The sequence below is a fragment of the Talpa occidentalis genome, unplaced genomic scaffold (assembly GCF_014898055.3).
Source record: "Talpa occidentalis isolate TD23 unplaced genomic scaffold, MPIMG_talOcc4v2.1, whole genome shotgun sequence".
Lineage (NCBI taxonomy): Eukaryota > Metazoa > Chordata > Mammalia > Eulipotyphla > Talpidae > Talpa > Talpa occidentalis.
Genome location: NW_026555331.1, coordinates 55,175,958 through 55,198,311, shown reverse-complemented (window position 1 = coordinate 55,198,311; position 22,354 = coordinate 55,175,958). Strand labels below are relative to the sequence as shown.

At 33.5% G+C, this 22,354-nt stretch overlaps 1 protein-coding gene across 9 annotated transcripts in view; it reads left to right on the top strand.

The window, feature by feature from the left end:
- The window catches only part of CSPP1 (centrosome and spindle pole associated protein 1), a 103,014-nt gene that overhangs the window by 44,292 nt on the left and 36,368 nt on the right, over nucleotides 1–22,354 (top strand). For 8 of the 9 annotated variants that reach the window (XR_008550641.1, XM_037505711.2, XM_054692207.1 and 5 more), the window contains 7 exons: nucleotides 208–301; nucleotides 8,292–8,349; nucleotides 9,993–10,201; nucleotides 12,281–12,402; nucleotides 13,050–13,128; nucleotides 17,433–17,562; nucleotides 19,277–19,424. Coding sequence is in view for 8 of the 9 variants with exons in the window: in XM_037505711.2 (XP_037361608.1) it covers nucleotides 208–301; nucleotides 8,292–8,349; nucleotides 9,993–10,201; nucleotides 12,281–12,402; nucleotides 13,050–13,128; nucleotides 17,433–17,562; nucleotides 19,277–19,424 (840 nt within the window). In the remaining variant the exon portion in view is untranslated. The remainder of the gene's footprint in view (nucleotides 1–207; nucleotides 302–8,291; nucleotides 8,350–9,992; nucleotides 10,202–12,280; nucleotides 12,403–13,049; nucleotides 13,129–17,432; nucleotides 17,563–19,276; nucleotides 19,425–22,354) is intronic. The other variant, XM_054692211.1, reaches the window with a different exon arrangement.

Below are 22,354 nucleotides of genomic sequence, written 5' to 3'. Positions count from 1 at the left end.
GAAGGATTAATGTATTTCGTGCTTGACATAGCAGTATTCATAAATAGGGAAAATAATTGAGGAAGTAATAACATCTCATTTCATCTTGTACACATGCAGTAATTGCTCTTTGATAATTAAAAAATGGAGATGTAAAAAAGTTCAGGTGTCCAGTTGCATATGTTGCTCAAGCATTAAGATTGCATTTTTTTTCTTACCACTTTCTAGGAGGTGAAGATCGAGAACTTATTCAGAGAAGAAAGGAGAAATACAGACTAGAACTATTGGAACAAATGGCTGAACAACAGAAGAACAAGAGACGGTATGAAAGATTTGCATTTAAAAGAGATGTTTTGAATTTAAAATACATTTGAGAAAAATGACATGGTAGTACCTGTTACATGGTATAAATAAGAGGTTATTTTTTCTTTTTTTAAAGATTTATTTATTTATTTATTTATACAAGCACTGAGTACAGTCAGAAGCGCGGGAGGGTGAGAGAATTCATCAGGACAGAGCGGGGAGCAGAATAGGCAGACAGTAGCGGGCGCAGCAGGAGAGGTCTGTGCGCCATGTGGGACCCTCGCCGGTGGCCGGGGATGGAACCGGCGCTGCAGAGGCTGCGGGCAGCTTTGCAGCCCAGCGCTCAACCACTGCGCCACCAGGGGAGGCCCAAGAGGTTATTTTTTCTAATATGATTTTGTATTTATATATTACTTCTATTTTAATTTCCACATTGTAAGTCAACTAGGCTAATAAATACAAGAATGTTCATTTTTTGGTCACAGGTAACAAATTAGACTATATATGTTACAATGGGCCTTTTCATTAACTTATTCAATTTTTGATTTAGGGTAACATTTAAGTTATCTAACCCACTGTAACTTATTTAACAAATATAAAATGTATTTTAATAAATATGAAGTAAAATAATTTTTTGTTTTAATAATGTGAAATCATGAGCACATACATATGTGCAATATGCTATGTAAAAATAATTACAGAGGGGGGACGAAGCCAAGCCATGACAAATAGCTATCTCTCTATTGACAAACTTTTCTACAAACTAAGAAAGCAACTCTAGCCCACCCCTCTAGCTCATCACTGTGTTGCTGGACTTGCCCATGCTATTTCTCCAAGGTGGGTCTTCTGTTCCTCACGGATGTTTTGGAGCAGGGAGAAGGGGACATCAGTGACAGCAGCCATTCCTGTTGGATGAATAGACTAGCAGAGGTCATTGGCTCTGGTGTGCTCAGCCTGGCACAGGGGAAATTTACAGTTAGTGTGAAGTAATATATTGCTTCCTGACAGAGCCCTGGAACAAATCCATTACCCCATAGCACTGTTTTGGTTATAGTATAAGCAAAGGCAGAGCACTGTTTCCTTATCCTTTTCTCCTGGGTGGTAGGGAAATCTGTGAGAAACTATGGAGTCCCATAATAGTGAGATGGGGATCTGAGAAGCAGGCTCTAGACACAGAGAGGAGTACGGCCTGATTGCAGAGAGAAACAATGGTACAGGGTACATTACACTTGTAATGTGACCTCCCATCCCAAGAATGTGAACACTTACAGGAGACAGCTATGCTCCAACTCCCACCTACTCCACTCTTCCCACCACCTCTAATCAAGGTAGAGCCCAAACCTAAAGCCACAACACCACCTATAGGTAGAAATGGGACATGGGAAAGAAGGCACAATTCAGGCAAAGCAGCTTGGATAAAGACCATAATGCTGAATCCAAGCTTTAAAATTCAGAATTGGAGACATTAACAAACACAGAATTCAGTAGAGCAGTCTGGAAGATGCATAGAAAAATTTAAGCCTCTGAGTTGAATACAGAAAGATTGGTTCAGGTTATTGGAAAAGATAGCTAAGAACAAAAGGAATTATTCATCAAAGAATTTGAAACTATTTAAATACCCAAGTGGGAATATGACTATGAGGAATACAATGAAAGAACTGAAAGCAGCCATAAGAAGTTTATTTATTAGACTTAATCTTGAGAGGAAAGACTTTTGGAAACATGGAAGATTAAAAATATACAAATAACGAGGTTTAAGAAGAAAGATTTAGGAAATATGATTTAGGAAAAATGAAGAAACTATGTGAAATATCAGAATTCTATAGAGGGAGAAACATAAGATTAATGGATATCCCTGAAGGTGAACAAAGACCATACTCAAAGAAGTAATATCTGATAATTTTCCAAATCTAAGGAAAGGACTAGCCATAGATGTAAAAGAAGCAGACAGAACACCCAAATTTCTGAGTATGGAATGACCTACCCTAAGACATATTGTTATCAAAAGTTAGTGATAACAAAAAAAAAATACTATAGGCAGCTGGGGGAATAAAAATGTGGGACCTACAGAGGCAGCTTGATCAGGCTTTCCTCAGATTTTTCAGTAGAAACTCTACAAGCTAGAGAAGAATAGAATGACTTACAACTCTTAAAAAACAAAAACTGCCAGGCAAGAATGCTCATATCCCGTAAAATTATCATTCAAGTATGATAGAGAAATCAAAGCTTTCCCAGACAAACAAAAACTAATGCAATTTATCACCACCAGATGTACCCTATAAGAAATGGTAAAAGAAAAAACAAAAGAACAGACCTTGAGCAAAGTGAGAAATAGAAACAAAGTCAGAAATAACCAAGAATAATGTGGGACAACAAACAACACTAAAGGGGAGGAAGGAAAGAACAGAATCTGCATATTAAATTAATGATATGTTGATGCCAGGAGAAAAAGGACTATTCTACACTTGATCTTAGCCAAAAGGCCAAGAAGTGATTGAAAAAGGACTATTTTAGACATAGAAGTTTAAGACAACTCTCTTGGTAACCACAAAACCAAATTCTAGAGCAAAAAACACTTAGAAAAAGAAATGAAGAAACTAAGAGAACCACCAGGGAAAGAGATACACATGAGACAGAAACACATTGAAAAATAAATGAGAAAAATAAAACAACCAAAACCCAAAAGATAAGAAAATAGTATATAAACATCATTTGTCAGTAATCCTCCTAAACATGACTGGTCTGAACTCACCAATTAAGACGCAGAATGAGAGATTAGATTTTTAAAAGTGAGTCATCTATGTTCTGCATTCAAGAATAACACATTAGCTCTAAAGACAAAGACTTTATTTTTTTTTAAAAGATTTTATTTATTTACATAGGAACTGGGGTACAGGCCAGATTCACGGGAGGGTGAGAGGATTCACCAGAGACAGAGTGGGGAACAGAACAGGCAGACTGACTGAAATACACTGCTGAGGGGAGCAGCAGGCGAGACAGGAAAGGTCCGCCTCGCCCAGACAAAGACTTTAAATGAAAGGCTTCAGCAAAGTCTTTCAAACAAACAACAGAGGAAAAAGCAAGACCTACTATTCTAGTATCTGATAAATTAGCCCTTCAGCCAAAAATGATGATAATAAAGATGGTCCTTATGATCAGGGGAACAAGTCATCAAGAAAATACAACTACCATCAATATTACACACCCATTATATTACTCATATCAATGGATAGATCATCCAGATAGAAAGTAAATGAGGAAAAAAATGGCCTCATATGAAGTATTAAGGTGGATTTAATAGACATACAGACTATTCCATCCCAAAAGAAATGAATACACATTCTTTTCAAGTGCACATGGAACGTTCCCAAGGATAGACCATATGCTAGAACACAAAACATGTTTCAAAGATACATGAAAAGAGATTGTATCAAATACAGACCACAGTGATATAAAACTAGCAGTCAACCATAAAAAGAAAGTCAGATAAAACCTGAACAGGTGAAAACTAAACAAAATGCTTTTGAGAAAATCCAGGGTCAATGAAGAAATCAAAGCAGAAGAAAGAAAATTACCTGGTAAATAACAAACATGGAAAGACAGGCTACCAGATTCAATGGGATGATGCACTAAAAGTGTTATTAAAAGGGAAGTACATAGCAATACAGACCCATATCAATGAACAAGAAAATTCTCAATCTGATATGACAACTGAAGGAACTAGAAAAGGAAGAACAAACAAAACATAGTCAGTGAAACGAAGAAAATAATATAAATTTGAATGGAATTAAATGATATAGAAACCAAAAGATCAATGAAAGCAAGATACGAAACATCAGTGAAAGCAAGAGTTGATTCTTTGAAAGGGTAAACAAAATTGATAAATCCTTAACTGGGTTCATTAAGAAGAGAGAAAATGCAAATAAAATGAATCAAGAATGAAATGTAAAATTATAACAGATACTACAGAAATACAAATAATCACAAGATACTCCTATGAATAACTATATGCAAACAAAAATAACTATATGCAAACTGGATAATCTAGAAAAAATAGACAATTTTTTTAGTCAATCAATCCTTCCAAAAGTGAAAATGAATACACTACTTGATCATGCCAGTCACAAACACATCTGGAAAGAGTAATCAAAAGTCTCCCTAAGAATTAAAGCCCAGTACCAGATGACTTCACTCTCCCAAACCTTTAAAGAGGACCTGACACCTATCATCAAATTATCTAAATTAAAAATTGAAAAGGGGGTAGCTTCTAAACACATTTGACCAGACTAATATTATCTTCATCCTGAAACCCAATAGCATAGTGCAGAAAAACTATAGACTGATTTTTCTGATGAATATCGGTGCTAAAATACTCAACAAAATCTTGGCAAATTGAATCCAGCAATATATTAAGAAAATCATCCACCATAACCAAGTGGTATTTATTTCAGAAATATGAGGGTAGTCAATATATTCAAATCAATGTCATGCACTACATCAACAACAAAAAAGATAAATCACATGATCTTTTTTTTTTTTTTTTTATAGAGGCATGTTTTTTATTTTTTATTTGTTTGTTTTGTTTTTGTTTATACATGCACTGGGTACAGTCAGAAGCGCAGGAGGGTGAGAGAATTCACCAGAGCCAGCGCAGGGAGCAGAGCAGGCAGAAGGACCGAAGTACACTGCTGAGGGGAGCAGCGGGCGGCAGGAGAGGTCTGCGCGCCATGTGGGACCCTCCTCCGGTGGCTGGGGAGCAGCCGGGGATCGAACCGGCGCCGCAGAGGCCGCCGGCAGCTTCGCAACCCAGCGCTCAAACGCTGCGCCACTGGGGAGGCCCAATCACATGATCTTTTCAATAGATGTTAAAAGCATTTGAGTTATTCAATACCATTTTAAATTTAAAAAAAAGCATCAATAAAATGGGAACAAAAGGATTTAACATATGACAAATCTACAGGCAACCTTATACTAGTTGGTGAAAAATTGAAAGCATTTCCTGTCAGATCAGAAGCAAGACAAAGATGTCTACTTTAACCACTATGGTTTAGCATAGTATTGAAAGTCTTAGCTGGAGCAATTAGGCAAGAAAAAGAAATAGAAGGAATCCAAATTAGAAAAGAAATGAAACTATCACTATTTGCAGATGACATGATAGTATACATAGAAAATCCAAAGGCTCTACCAAATAGTTACTAGGAATAATAAATGAATACACTAAAGTGATATAAATTCAGTACACAGCAGTATGTTGCATTTCTTAATGCACACAATTAATTAAAATAAAGAGAAATTAGGAAAACAATCCTATTTATATCACATCAAAATAAGGAAATGCCTGGGAATAAACTTAATAAAGGAGGTGAAGGAGTTATATACTGAAAACTATAAGATACTGTTAAAGGAAATTAAAGAAGACACAAAAAAATGTAAAGATATTCTGTGTGCATGATTGGAAGAATAAACATGGTTAAAATGACCATGAGAACTATATCATGGATTGATAGGCTTATCAAAACCTCAATGAAAATTTCCAAGGAAATAAAACAAAATTATAAAATTTGTATGGAGTCATAAAAAACCACAAGTAACTAAATCAATCCTGAGAGAAAAGAAGAAAAGTGGAAATACCTAATTTTCTGACTTGATTTGTACTACAGTGATAGTAATCAAAATAGTATGGTTTTGGAACAAAAATGTAAACACAGACAAATGGAATATAGTAGAGAGCCCAGAGATAAGTACACACAAATATGGACAGTTAATCTTTGACAGAGGATCTATGACCATGTTGGAGAAAAGAGAGCCTCTTTAATAAATGACATTGTGGAACATGCAAAAAAACCCCCCCAAAAGTATGTCCTTTCCTAATTCCTTACTTAAAAATTACTTCAAAATGGATTAAAGACTTGAATATAAGACATGAAACTATAAAATACATGAAAGAAAACATAGGTGACACACTTATGGACATTAGCCACAGAGATGTACTGGGTGTACAACCTGAAAGGCAAGAGAAACAAATGCAAAAATAAACAAGTGATCTACAGCAAGTTAAAAAGCTTTTGGACCTCAAAGAAAACCACTACAAGACCAAAAAAGGGAACCTGTGTTTTCGGAGAAGATATTTGTCCATTACACATCTAACAGTGGGTTAATTTCCGTAATATATAAACTCATGCACCTTAACAATAAACAACCCAATTAAAAAAAACTGGCGTAATCTAAGTAGACGTTTAGGTAAGTATATGTATGTACTAAGTATCCATTTCTCCAAGTATGATTTATAGGCACAAGAAAAAAATGTTTGGCACCACTAATAAGGGAAAGGCAGATGAAAACCACAATGAGCTGTCACTTCACACCATGAGAAAATAGCTTAAAATCAAAAAGACTGGAAACAACAATCCTGGTGAGGATGTGGAGAAAAAGACACCCACCCACTGTTGGTGGGAATGTAATTTGGTACAGCCTCTATGGAAAACAGTATGGAGATTTACAAAAAAAAAAAAAAAAGGAAATACTTTATTATCCAGTAATACCATTGCTGGGTATCTATCCAAATATATGAATACCAGGAAAATATTTATACATACCAACCAATGTTTATAGCATTGTTATTCACAATGGCCAATTCATGGAACCAAACTGTATAGTCATCAACAGATGACTGGATAAAGAAATTGTGCAGTGTTTTCTGGTCAATGGAATAATACTCAACTACTAAAAAGGTGAAATAGTGCCTTCTGGGACAAAATGGGTAGATTTTATTCATTTTTTCCCTTTGATTATTTATATTTTTACATCATTGTTCATTTTTGTGCAGTGTTTGATTTCTCCTCTCAGTTGTCCCCATAAAATTACCACCACCAAGATACCCCCTGAACCATCACCATAGACTCTCGTACTCTTCCCTTCCCTTTTGATCCCCCTCCTTCCTCCTCCCCTGTTATGAATATCTCCAATTTATAGTTTGACTGCTAGTTTTGTCTGTTTCTCTGTTGTATGGTTTCCCTGTGTTCCTCCAAATAAGTAAAACCATCTAGTATTTTTCTTTTTCCTTCTGACTTATTTTATTGAGCATAATCCATTCCAGCTCCATAAAATGGGTGGATCTTAAGGTGATTATACTAAGTAAAATAAGCCAGAAGGTGAAAAACAAGTTGCCAGATGGGCTCATTCATTTGTGAAATATAAATAACAAAACTAAACTTGTAAAACACAATAAATATAATTCTGAGACTCTGAAAAATATAGTGGTTGCCACAGCGGGGAATGGAGACGGAGACTATAGAGGAGGGAATGCAAGAGTATTAGCACTGGGTGATAGAGACCTGACATTGGAGCTCTGTGAAGAGTGAGTGAAGTATGTGTACGTGTTGGGGGTAAAAATATACTCCCCAAAGTATATAGTTATATAAATGATTGGCAGATCAATAAAGTTTGAAAAAAAATATAAATCCTACATACTTGTATGTAGTTTTAGTCTTTGTAATCTTGTAGAAATGTCTGTAAAAATATTAATTATAGTTCAAATTTGGTTGGTTCGAGAGAATTTGAGAGCTGTTATCCTTTAGCTTTGCCTTGTTTCCTCTAAGGAAACTTATATCCACTCTGATATTGCCTTCTTTAATATTTTAAAAAAGCTCTTAGAAAATGTTTTGAAAATTTTATTCTTTTCTTTTGCTAGCTGAAAAAGCCTCATGAGAGATTTTTAGTTTCACAAAGTAGTAATTTTGTTTTACTTCTGTATTTTATTCTGTGTGAATTGCTTCGGTTTGAAGTACCCTAAGGACTGGTTTAGAAATACTTATGTGAAGACTAGTTTGTTTTGCAGCAAATAAGAAAATTTAATTTTTAGAATTTTTAGAGGTTTTATTGTCAAAGTAATGATTTCTATTTAGTGATGTTATTGCATACACTCTGTGTAAGTTTGTTTCAGTAATTCAATAATTATTTTGTAGTGCTTGCTATAACTTTTTAACACATAAAATGTTTATTTTGCTTAGAGAAAAAGATTTGGAACTCAGGGTTGCAGCTTCTGGAGCACAAGACCCTGAGAAATCGGTAAGGATTACTCGCACCTCTAATGTTCACTCTTTCATTCAAATAAATTTCAAATGTGGTAGCAGGTGGAGATAGAAGATACTGGAGAAAATGTGAGAGTAGACCAATTTGAGTTAAATTTTGTTCTCATGGAACTTACACCTTTTACTTGTTTATTTTCCTAAGGCTATTTTTTTTCAGGTGTGCATCATTTTTTTAGTTTGTTTTAAATTAGCTCTTCTTTGTTCAAATGTATTATTTCATGGGAACATATCTCAGTGTAATTTATAATACATGTTAATATTTTTGTTGACTTTTTTTTATGTTAGAGTGATTTCTGAAGAAACTGAAAATTGTAATTCTATTTAAGCATTCTAATAATTTTTCTTTAATGTATAACTACAGATCCAGTAACCTTATTTTTACTTTAATTTTGCAATTCTCATTAAGTGGAATGAATTACATCATTGCAGTTAAGTAAGAAGGAGGTAATAACTTGATGCTTTTATCAAAATGTACTTTTTGTATTTGAATAATAGGATTTATTTGCTAAAGCTAGTTTTTTTCATCTTTGATTAGGAAACTTTCATTAGAAAGTTCATTCTTAAAAAGAATTCAGCTATTTAGGATTATCTCTAGGCAACTTTTGATTTACTTATGCTAAGTATATATCCTGTGGGTTATCAGTTAAAAAAGTTTAATATGTACCAGCATCTTGTTTTTTTGACTACTCAGAGAATAGAGCTTTTAGGTTAATTTGAAATAATCTTATTGCTAGCAAATATGAACACAGTAGGAAAAAGGATTAAGTATAAAAATAAGTATATTTTCTTCTATCAATAAATACCTTTGAAATAGTTTTTGTAATCAAAACCTTAATTTTATAATTTTGAACTTTTTAATGTAATATGATAACATTATTAAAGCTACATGACTATGGATTTGTGTGGTGGATTTTAATTGTTTGAAGGAAACAACCTTTCATTTATGTATTTGAATAAAACCACCTTTAATTGTCAAGTTGCTTTATGAGACTAAATAAATAAAAATATTAGAAATAATGGAGCACAGTTTTGGTGTTTGCTATTGATGTACAAACCTTAGAAAGGGAGTTATAGATGATGTTCTGGAGGAGAGGTTAGCAAACTGGCCTATTGGCAAATCCAGTTGCTGCCTGTTTTGGTAAATTAAAATTTTTATTGCAGCATACCTCCGTCACATACTATTATAATTACTTTAGCACAATGACTAAGTTTCGTAGATGTGAAGAAACCATATGGCCTGGAACTGACATATTTACTGTTTTTCTTTGCAAAGAATTTTTTGCTGACTCTTTTCTAGAGAATAGTTTGACACCAAATATAGCAATTAGAGAGAGAAGCAGCATAATGTTGTAAAGTAATCGAATTCTATATTTAGTATTAATATAGCACTAGTATTTATTAGTGGTAATATTAAGGGTGACTTATGACTTCTCAGGGAACCTCAGTTACTCCATTTATGAATTAAGAATTAGATCTTCAAAATTTTTTATAGCTGTAAAATTCTATTATTCTGTGACTAAAGTGCCCTCTACCAGTCTTAGATAAAGGGTCTTTTGAGTTCCCTTCCTCCTTTAAATTTATGATTATATGTAACAAACAGATTTTTTTTCTTTATTTTAGCCTAATAGACTAAAGCAGTTTAGTGTGGCACCAAGACACTTTGAAGAGACGATTCCACCTGAAAGACCCAGGGTAGCTTTCCAGACACCTCTCCCTCCTTTATCTGCCCCATCTGTCCCACCTATCCCATCAGTTCACTCCATCCCATCTCAAAATGAAGATTTGCACAATGGACTCAGCAGCACCCTTGGTGAAATGGTGCCTCCCAGGTGCTTGTTTAAAATGTTTTGTGTTTGGGAATTAGGTAAGGTATCATTATATTTTATGTTTAGAAGGATTTGCTGAAACAAATAACATTAACCTTCAGAGATTTTATAGAATTATGACTTTTATAAATAATTGCTCTTAAAATTTATTTTCATTGCTTTTCTGTTCCTTATTATTAAAAATGCAAGGGAAATCCTGACATTCTTTTAGAATTTAAAGATTCTTTAGTATTTTAGAATTAAGAGTTAAATGCATTTTATTATTTAGTTTAGATTATATTTTGGAATATCTGTTTAATATCTTTTAGCATATAAAACCTATATATTATATGTATTTATTCTTCAATTTTGTAATTTCCACTTGGCAAACATTGAATTCTTCAGTTTATGCAGAAAAAAATTTTGAATGTGATTCTTTTATATACACACACATACATATATGACTTTATTTTAGCTTCTTTTTCCTTCAACTTTTTTTTATGATTACTTAGGGGCTGTGACTCTCAAATACCGGGAAATAAAACATGTTGAAATTAATAAAACCTATAATTTAGATACTAGGGTAAAGTTTTGATTTCTGCAGGTGAAAGGCATCGTGCTACACTAGACTATGTACATAAAGAAAATCCTGTTATTAACATTGTTATTTTCTGGGCTATACTTTCTTCTCTTAGTAGAATTTGAGATTATTATAGGAATGTATTTAATCATCTCCTTTTCTTCTTTTAACATTGTTATTTTCTGGACAAGACTTTCTTCTTTCAGTGGGACTTGGTCTTTTATTTACTATTAACAACGATTTTGAACTGTGTTTATTGTATTTATTAGGTGTTTTGTTTGTTTTATCAAATGACTTACTGACCTAAAGGTTGGGAGGGATTAGAATTATAGCGCATCCTGTGATGGTTTCAGCGCTAGTTTAGGAGTCAGTGGTTGACTGCGCTGAATGGATCTTAGGCAAACCACACCTTTATTGTACTTTAGTTTTGTCATTTGAAAGGTGAAATAGTAATTTTTTTTTTCTTATCTACATTACAGGGTGGTTGTGCAGATTAAATCTTATATAAGTCTCTGAAAATATAAGATTTAGTGATGTTGACTGTTCCCTTTCATAGTATTTTTTTTTAACTGCTTTGTTGATCTATCATCTGTCTTTGGAGTAAGGCTAGACACATTGAATGACTAAATGTGAAAAGTAATTCACTACTGAAGAGAATTTTAATACCTTAGCTTTTCAGATTTATTTTTAAATAAATTAGGGAGAGCCTGTTAAGATACATTCAAAGGTAAAAACATTTTAGGATGCCTCCTTTCTCTTTACATTCATCTAAAGAAATATTTGCTTTTCCCATTTTTGCTATCAGAAGATATTGCATTGGTAGAAATACAGATATTTCCTAGTCCATAATGAAATGTGAAGTAGATATTTTATAAAATACAAACTTTATAAAACACTAAAATTTGTGTCTAGATTTCCACTGTTGATATTTAAGTAGATTCTGTTTCACATTATGATTGATAGCCTTTGAAGGAACAGTTCATTTTTAAGATTAAAAAATTAACTGCCCCTTTGAAAGATTTGTACTCTTATTTCGTGACTTGTCTTTTCTTCTTGTACTAACTTCCTCTGTGATTAGATAACTCTAGCATAATGACTCAAGCATTGCCTTTTGAGGGTCTTCCTTATGCTTTTATTTCTCTTTTCTGTGTGATTTGAATACTCCTGTTTCTATAGGGTCCTTCATCTACTTGTATTGTTTGTTTACTATGTTTTCGATAATTGTTTATTTCTGCATTTTACAGTCAGACAAGGACCATGTTTGTTTAAAACTGGCATGTAGTGACTAGTAGATATTGACTGAATATTAATCAAAATTTTTGTCTTAGGTGTTTCTCCTTAAATTCTAAAATTTTATGTTACTTGGTTTCTGAATGATAATTTTAATGAAATTGGAACAAGATGGTGGCTTTTTCTCAGCAACAATTAGACTTTCAGTAATGTTTTTGCAAAAGAATAGTATCTTGATTTTTAAACATTTGCAGTGAAATATGAGGAGAATTTTGCAATTTCTTTTGATATAGGATTGCACCTCTGCCTCCACCTCCACTACTACCACCTTTGTCTACTAACTATCGGACTCCTTATGATGATGCATACTATTTTTATGGGGCCAGGAATACTTTGGATCCTAGTCTTGCTTATTGTAAGTTGTCTATAGAGTAAACATTTCTTTTCTAGTGATTTAGTCAGGAAAATTGTTTTTTTTTTTTTTTTTAAAGATTTATTTATTTATGCATACAAGAGCTGGGGTATAGGCCAGAGGTGTGGGGCGGGGGGAGGGGGGTGAGAGGATTCACCAGAGACAGAGTGGGGAACAGAACAGGCAGATTGACCGAAGTACACTGGTGAGGGGAGCAGTGGGTGAGGCAGGAGAGGTCTGCTGTGCCATGTGGGTTGTTCCCTGTCTGGCTGGGAATCGAACTTGTGCTGCAGTGGCTGCAGATAGCTTCGTAGGTTGCATCTTAACCCTTGCACCACCAGGGAGGCCCAGGAAAATTTTTTTTTGTGCAAGTAAAGATACATAAATTGAAAGGTACAACTTTACTTAATTATTACATATTGGTTAACTTAATAAATACCCCATTTTAAAACTCAGTTATTTCATAGTTATTTCCTTTTTATCTAGATTTAAAAAGTAATTATTTTGTGTTGTATTTTTTTTTGCTAATTATTCTGGAAGCAAATAATTGATGCTTTTGTTTAGGTAGTATTTTCAGTTGTTATTTTTACTTTTACATTTATAGTTGTTGTTAAATGGGGTTTCTGAAATAATTTTTTTTTCCTTTCAAGATGGTTCAGGAATGATGGGAGTACAACCTGCAGCTTTTGTTAGTGCTCCTGTCACTTACCAACCAGCACATCCCATTGTGTAAGTTGTCAACTAAAATAATAATTGCTTTCAAGATTAATTTGTCCCTTGTAGAACTATTACTTAGCTCATTTTTTCTCCTGGAAAACAGATAAACCTTCTTTTAATTTCTAAATTATTGCATGATCAGTGTGTTCAGAGTTTTGCTTTTAAGTCAATGTTTCATAGAAAACACATTTAAAAGAATTAGAATAACCTCACTTTTTCTCATTAGAAAAGTTCATGCATAGATATTATTGATAAATAAGACTACAAACATGAAAAAAATTGAAATCACCTAAAATCTAATTCTTCTAACGATAGATATATCTAGATATACATTCAAAAAGTTTTTCTAAGTACATGCACACACACATAGACACACACTCACAAAAATATATGCACAATACAGAGCAGTGATTTTTAATTATATGTATTAGTCTTTAATCTGCTTTTAAAATAAACATAATGGTATATCATAGTTATTTTTCCATGTCAATAAATGTGCTTTGTTAACCATCATTTTAAAAAATTTAACTTTTTATTTTGAGATAATGTATATTCCCCCAAAATTGTAAGTAATGATACAAAAAAGTGATCTCATGTATCCTTTCCCCAGTTTCTCCTAGTGCAACATGCAGAACTATGGTACAATGTCATGACCCCAGATATATAACATTGGATGCAGTCAAGATACAGCATACTTCCATAATCACAAGGTTCCCTCCTGGTACCTTTTATTGCCATACCTAGTAGAATCCCATCCAAACTCCTTCCTTAGCCACTGGCAACAGCTGATGTGTTCTAAGAATGTTATAAAAATGGAATCATATACTATGTAACATTTTGAGATTGTCTTTTTAAAATCAGCATAATGCTCTGGAGATTCATCTAGGTTGTTGTATGTATAAATAGTTTGTTCATTTTTATTGCTGGGTAGCATTCCATAGTACCATAGTTTTTTAATCATTCACTTGTCAATGGACATCTAGATTATTATGAATATAGCTGCTATAAACATTCATGTACAGGTTTTTGTGTGAATATAGTCCTCATTTCTTTAGGGTAACTTTCCAGGAGTATAATTGTTGGGTTGTATGGTGGTTGCAAGTTTAGTTTTATAAGAAGCTGCCCAATTGTTTTCATCACTACTGTACCATTTTATTTCATATCAGCAATTTATGGACCAATTTATTGCTTTGTTCCTGGTCTTAGGAAAAAAACTTGAAGTCTTTTACCATTGAGTATGATGTTCATATGTGACTTTTATTATGTTGAGGTAGTTTTTTTTTTTAAAGGTTTATTTCTTATTTATGCATACAAGAACTGGGGTGTAAGCCAGAGGTGGGGGGGGTTGAGAGGATTCTACCATAGTGGGTAGCAGAACAGATGGATCTACTGAAATACACTGTTATACAGAGCAATGAGCAAGACAAGAGATCTACTGCACCATATGTGGTTTAGCTTCCTGGCCAGGGATCAAACTCAGGCCGTAGTGGTGATAGTGCTGAGACTTAACCCCTAAGCCACCAGGGAGGCCCCAGTGCTTTACTTTGTTAGGAGATTCTTGATTACTGATTCAATCTCCTTACTCTTTATGGGTCTATTCAGATTTTCTATTTCTTCATGATTTAGTAAAAAATCTCAACAATATTAAGTCCCCAATCCATGAATTTAGGATGTCTTTCAATTTATTTAGATCTTTAAATTCTTTTGCCAGTGTTTTGTAATTTTCAGATTGTTTAGCTTCTGTTAAATTTAGAAGTATTTAATTTTTTTTGGTGTGAATAGAATTAATTTCATTTTCATGTTATTTGCTGATAGTAGATAGATGTATAATTGAACCTCATATATTGATCTTATATCCTGGAATTTTGCCCAACTCTTTATTCTAAACAACTCATAGTGGATTTCTTAGCATTTTTTACATACGTGATTAGGGTATCAGTGAATAGTTTTACTTTTTCCTTTCTGGTCTGATGCCTTTTATTTCTTACTTAGTTGTCCTCAATAGAACCTAAACTACAATGTTGAGTAGATAATATGAGTGGACATCCTTATCTTGTTCTGATCTTAGTTCATTAATATGGTGTTATTTGTGGGTTTTTTGAATTGCCTTTATAAGCCTGAAGAAATTCCCTTAAGTGTTGATTGTTTTTATCAGGAATGGCTATTTTGCAATTTGTGAAATTTGTTAAATTCTTTTTCTGTGTATTGATATGGTGCTGTAGTTTTTGTTCTGTACCCTATTAATATGTTATGTTATACTGATTAATTTCAGATATAAATGTTCCTAAGGCAGTTAATAAAGTAGAAAGTAAAGATGAGAGACTTTAAATACTTTTCTGAGGAAAATATATAGTTCACCTTCAAAAACTCACAAAATATACAAGGAAATAAATCATGAGTTGGAATAGGTTTGTGGAAATATACTAGCAAAGATCCCATATTAGGAATTATTAGGCAAAATACAAAGTGGTATATTTGCATGTTTGTATTAGGACATTAGAAACTATGAAAAATGACCATTCAGATTTGAATCAGAACTATTTTAGAAAAAAATTTTAAATAGTTGAAATAATTAACCAGCTACATCTCTGAAGAGTTTTAGCCTTGCACTGTAAGCTTGTGCTTGTTTTTAAGTTTCAAGTGAGTTTCTTGTAAGCAAAGTGTAGATGGCTGATATTCTTTGAACCAGTTTGTCAATCTATGCCTTTAATTTGTGAGTTTAGACAATTCACATTTAGGGTAATTGATAGAGAAGGCCTATTTACTGTCTTCATATTTTTAAAACTGTTTTATCTTTTTGTTGTATTTTTTCCATTTGTTTCTACCTTTTTATTTGGATGACTTTCCCTGATGGTTCTAGTAGTTTCTTTTTTCTATGTGTCTCTATTTTAGATTTTTGCTTTTTGGCTACCATGAGGGTTATATTGAACTTTATAAGTTTAAAAAGTGCTTTATGAGCTGGTATTGAATGATCTTCATTTAACTAGACAGGTTCTAAACTTTTCTTTCTTCCTTTTAGTGTTATGTTGTTATTTCTTATTATTCTTGATTATTTTTCTGACTATGTATTCCTGTTGTCACAGTGCTTGAGGTTTTATGTTCCCCCACCCCTTTCTTCTTCTTCTTCTTTTTTTTTTTTTCTTTTTATTATTTAATTCTTTTTTTTTTTTTTTAATAAATTTTATTGTTATATTCCCCATACAATTGCAGCCCCCCCATTCTGACCCCAATCCCTCCCCTCCCACCCCCGCCCCCCTAAAAGTGTCTCTGGTTCATAGTTTTTTGTTGATTTTGATTTTCACTTTCTTATAGTTATTCATTTTCCTGGTCCCTTATTTAAGTTTTCTAGATTCCTGCTATGAGTGAGACCATCCGGTATTTTTCTTTTTCTTTTTGGCTTATTTCGCTGAGCATGATCCCTTCCAGCGCCATCCATGTTGCTGCAAATTGCATGTGTTTATCTTTTTTGAATGCTGAGTAATATTCCATGGTATATATGTACCACATCTTCTTGATCCAGTCATCTATTTTTGGGCATTTGGGTTGTTTCCAAAGCTTAGCTATTGTAAACAGTGCTGCTATAAACATAGGGGTGCAGGTGTTCTTTGGAATTGATGTTTCTGTGTCCTTTGGGTAAATACCTAGGAGTGGAATTGCTGGATCCTTTCATCATTTCTTGTAGGGCAAGTTTGTTAGTGGTAATTGTCCTTACAGTACCTCATTTATCATATTAAAATTGTTATTCTAAAAATTTTTTGTCTGTTAGGACTTCTCTTTGTCCTGTATATATGTCTCTGGACTTCTGTTTTTATTCTTCTGCCTTTCCATCTTGTGTTCTGGTTCCCCAACTCCCTGCAACTGAAACCATGGCCACTGAATTTCCAGTGACCATCCCTGTGTGTGCTTCTCTGTCTGTACCACACCCTCTCTGAAAAGTTCCTCTGATAGTATTCACCATGCCTGGTAGGAGTGGTGACTGGCGCCTAGCCTTTTTTTATATTCTAGTGGCTACCTTCTTCATCTCTTCACTCATGATCCCCACAGCAAGCCACCAACTTCAGTACAAAACCTCTAGGAAAGTCCTCTGTTTTCATTGATGAACCTTTAACTCTTCCTTTGAAATAATTCTGTTTTTATTTTCTTTTTAGTTGTGTTTAAGGGAGATAATGTTCCAAACCTCTCTGTTCTGCTTTGTTGGTGGTGGAGTCTCTTTCTCTGTTTTAAAGTTTACTTGTATGCCATGCTATTTCAAATTAGTGTTGCATTTTCTTCTTACTTGGTTATAAATGTTTTCAAATTATTGTGTATTTGATTAGGAATATAGTTGGACAGAGCGAACTAAAAAGTATGAATGATCAAGCAATAAATTCAGGATTATTTTTTGAAGATAAACCAAAGCCTTCAAAACAGACACTTCAGTCTTATCAAGAAGCTTTGCAGCAGCAGGTATTCATTCATTCATTCATTCACTTATTTGCTCATTCATTCATTTAAAGTTGAACATCTTATGTGTTTGTACAGTGGTCCCTTAGAACTCAGAGTATGGCAGTAGAGAACAAAATAGCAATTATTTATAATTCAGTGTGATAACCTTTGAACTGGAATGCTGTTAGATATATAGGGAGTATAATTACTTGAGCAGTTAGGAAGACTTTGCTTGGCTACTATTTGAGTTGCATATTATACACTGGATAAATATGAAATTCCTGATGTATTCAAGGAATGGAATTGGTGTGGGAACAGGGATTGAGTGTTAGAATGTGCTGGATTGTGAAGGATTAGCTAATAAGAGATTTTCACTTTTATCCTGGTATGGATAGCCAAAGGGAGGTAATTTTAAATCAGAAAGTGAAAGGAATAGTTGATGTAAGAAGATCTAGCTTCTAGGAGGATATCCGACTGTAGTGAGAATGATTGGAAAAGAGACATGATAAAGAAACCTTTTTGTAAGTGATCAAAGTAGTCCAGCCAGAAAGCAATGAGTCACTGAACCAGATGAGAAGATGGGAAAAACATCCAAGAGGCAATTCTGGGTTTTCACTGATAGGACTTGATCCAGAAAATGAGACAGACACAGGTCTAAAGATGATTTTGATTATTACAGGAGAATAATGAGTCTATGAATATCAGAGGTGAAATACTTTTAGGGAAAAGCGTAGTGAGTTATGTTGTAGTTTATAATGTATAAACAGAGTTTACTTAATACTAATTGTTCAGATGTAGTTTTGTATTGGAGGTATTAATCCACATCTCTGAGAGAATTCTAGAACTTTTGGTAGGTATATATCTACCTGAAGTACTTTTCTGTAAAGTTCTACTTAGATTTTTTTCTAAAGCTCCTGTTGTTCAGATTTTACCTGGGCAGCCTCCTTGAAAAATGGATTTAAAAAAATTATGGAATAACCAACATTAATTTTTGTATGCTAGAATTTTACAAATAAAAGACTGAATTTATTTATAATTTTTTGAATTAGCATATTAAAAACACTACTGATGCTGACACAACTAGATTTCCTAGCTCCAGAAGTGTATTTTATGTATATGATAACTTCTGTGGCTTTGCTGAAGTGGTACTTAAAAGTAACTTGCCAAAATATAGTCAATTATCCATATATTTTTGGAAGACAGCCCCATGGTTCTGCTTGATAATTATAATGTAATTGTTTTATATCATTTCTTAGGGTAATACTCAAGGTAACCAGCATTTCCTGAAGGATCCTAAACCTTTAATCTCTGAATTCTGGGGATGGAGTTGGTTCAGGTAGAGTAGGTCTGGTGAGGTGTAGGAGCAGTTTGTAACTGGACAGAGCCAATGAAAGGACAGACGATCCTATTGGTGTCTGTGGAACTGATGAGGCTCAGGAGGGAATGGATTAGGTAGAATTGGGAGGGGGTGAGAAGGAAGTTTGGTTAGTTCAAAGGACATGAGTGCCTGGAAAGAACAACAGTGGCATGATTTAAGTGAGCAATAACTATATATTCCATCCACAGATTGTCTTAAAACTGATTCTTCCTCATCTTTGTGTTTCAAAACTTAATAGGAAGGCTTACTGAAAAAAACCTCCAGTTTTTTCTCTCGTAAGAAAAATAAAATCTGATATTAAAACTTTTTATATCAGAATACTAGTCAGCACTTACAGATGTTTCTCATGTTGTCAAGATTCGGGAAAGAGAAGAAAGAAGAAAGAAAGAACGTGAAGAAAAAGAAGAATATGAAGCTAAATTAGAAGCTGAAATGAGAAGTTACAATCCCTGGGGAAAAGGTGGAGGTGGTGCTCCTCTCAGGGATGCAAAAGGAAATCTGATAAGTATGATATTTTCATTGATTGTTTGTTTTTAAATTAAGCTGAATTATTTTTAAACTTTTAGAAGATTGCAGTAGAAGGGAGTAGGAATCATAGCTTGTAAAGAAGTTTGGAAGCTTTTTGTCTTTAAAACATTATCTTTAGTAGGGATTTTCCATTCTTTGATGATAATAATTGCAGAGAAATAAATCATGTTAGCTGACAAGCTAGTCATCAGAAATGTGTTAATTTTTTTAACAACTCTCATTGCTAAAATTGTAGATTTCATGTTGTTCTTTAGGGTATTACACATTCTTGTATGGGTAGTTGAGTCATAGATTTATTTGGGTATTGTAATATACTGGAATTCTTATGCATTATGCCTTTGATTCTTCCTTAAGTGTGACTTTATTTTTTTATTTTTAAGATTTTTATTGAAGTAACATTGGTTTATAACATTATATAAGTTTTAAGTGTGCAGCATTATAGTTCAGCATCTGTATATACTGCATTATGGTCACCACCAAAAGTCTGGTTTCCATCCACCACCTACAGTTCATTGCCCTTACCTATTTCACCCAACCCTAATCTCCCTTCCCATCTGGTAATCACTTTGTTCTCTTTATCTGAGATTTTTTTGTTTTGTCTGTTCATTTGCTTTATTTTTCTTCCACATAAGTGAAATCTACTCATCTTTGTCATCTGACTTATTTCACTTAGCATAATAACCTCAAGATTGTAGAGTGGCAAGAATTTGTTGTTTTTTTTTTATTTTTCATAGTTGAGTAGTATTACGTTATGCTTATGTGCCACATCTTTATCCAGCTTTTCTGCCATAGGGTACTTAGGTCTTTTCCGTATCTTGGCTATAGTAAATAATGCTGCAGTGAACACAGCAGTGCATGTGTCTTTTTGAGTTAGTGTGTTTGTATGATGATTGCTTTTTTAAAAAGACATTTTTGAGGTCCTCTTAAGATTATTCTTTCCAAAGAATTTGTTCCTTTCCTATGTTCACCTCATATTTTCCTTACAGTTTTGTGAGATCACTAGATTGTATTCTGTTAAAGAATGGGGTAATTTTAGGTGATAAAGAGAAGCACATTTCTTATTTTAAAAGTTAAATGTTTATTTGAAAATATATTAGAAAATCATTGGCTTGCAACACCTTATGTTTTACGAGAACAGAGTCACACCTCTTCAATTGCATGTTACCAACACCATGCCTGTCACCAAAGTACCAGAACTCTTCATCACAGTTAATTGAACTCCTCTATCCTTTGCCTCCTTTCCACATTCTAGTAACCTCAGTTTTATAGTCAGATGACAGGGGTTTGTTTTGGTTTGGTTTTGTCTGTTCCTTTACTTGCTAGTTTATATTCTGCTTCTAAAGAAAATCATACCATATTTGTCTTTCTCCTTCTGACATTTCTCTTGGCATAATCCTCTCCAGCTCCATCAATGTTGGCGCAAATGGCAAGATTTCATCTTTCTTTTTTATAGCTGAATAGTATTCCATTATATTTTGTACCACATTTCCTTCTTGAATCATTGTTGGGCACTTAGGTTGATTCCATGTCTTCGTATTGCAGATAGTGCTTCAGTGATCATAGGAGTTCATATATGTTTTTGAATTAGTGTTTTTACATTCCTTGAATAGATGACCTAATGATGGGGTTGCTGGACCATTTGGCAGGTTTATTTTTAATATTTTGAGAAAGCTTCATACTATTTTCTGTATTGGCTGGATCAGTTTACAGTCTCACCAACAGTATATGAGGGTTCCTTTTTCTCTACACCTTCACTTGTTTCTGTTCATTTTGCTATGGGCTGTTCTCATAGATATGAGGGTGATACCTCATTATTGTTTTGATTTGCATTTTCCTGATAAGTGACAATGAGAATTTTTTTTCTTGTTCCTATTGGCCATCTCTGTGTCTTTATTGGAGAAATGTCTGTTTAGACCTGCCCACTTTTTAATTGGGTTACTTGTCTTTTTTGTTGTTGAGTTCTGTGAGTTCTTTTTAAATCTTAGATATTAACCCCCTATCAGATATATTATGTGTACATATTTTCTCCCATCCAGTAGGATGCTATCTTTTCATTTTGATAATAGTGTCTTTCATGGTGCTGAAGCTTTTTCATTTTATACAGTCCCATTTGTTTATTTTTGCTTTTATTTCCTTTTCCATTGTAGTCAAGTCCCCAGAGACATTATTGAGTATATTATTGTGGAGTGTATTGCCTGTATTTATGGTTTCCTCTTCTGTGTATTTATGGTTTCAGGTCTTACACTGAAGTCTTTAACTCATTTTGAATTAAATTTGTGCAGGTACACGGTGTTCAATAGTAGTCTAGCTTTGTTCTTTAGCATGTGACTGGCCAGTTTTCCCAGTGCCAATTGTTGAAGAGACTTTCTGTTCTCCACTTTATGCTCTTGGTTCCTTTATTATAAAATAACTGTCCATAAAAATGTGGGATACTTTTGTGTGCTCTCAATTCTGTTTTATTGGTCTATATTTATTACAGTTCCATACTAATTTGATTATGTTAGCTTTGTAGTATATTTTGAAATTTGGGAACATAAAACCTCTATTCTTTTACTTTTTTCTCAGAATTGCTTTGGCTGTTCAGGATTGGAAATTTTTCAACTGGTATTTTCAAAGCAGTTACTTCAAAACTTAATGAGCATTTTTATTTTTGGGGGTGGCTGTTATATTTTAGAAAGGGAAAGTACATAACTATTATATTGAAATATGTAGTAAAGTGTAGTGCTCTAGTTTACTTCATATGATGACAGAGACCATGTGAACTCTATAGTTGTGTTGGCTGACTTAATTTGGCTGTAGGGTATTCTGATTGCTCGTGTTTTATCTTTGATGTTTTATTACAAACAAATTTAAAAAATTGAATGTTTACCCTTATTTTATGTGATTTATCTTAATTGATTTTGGATG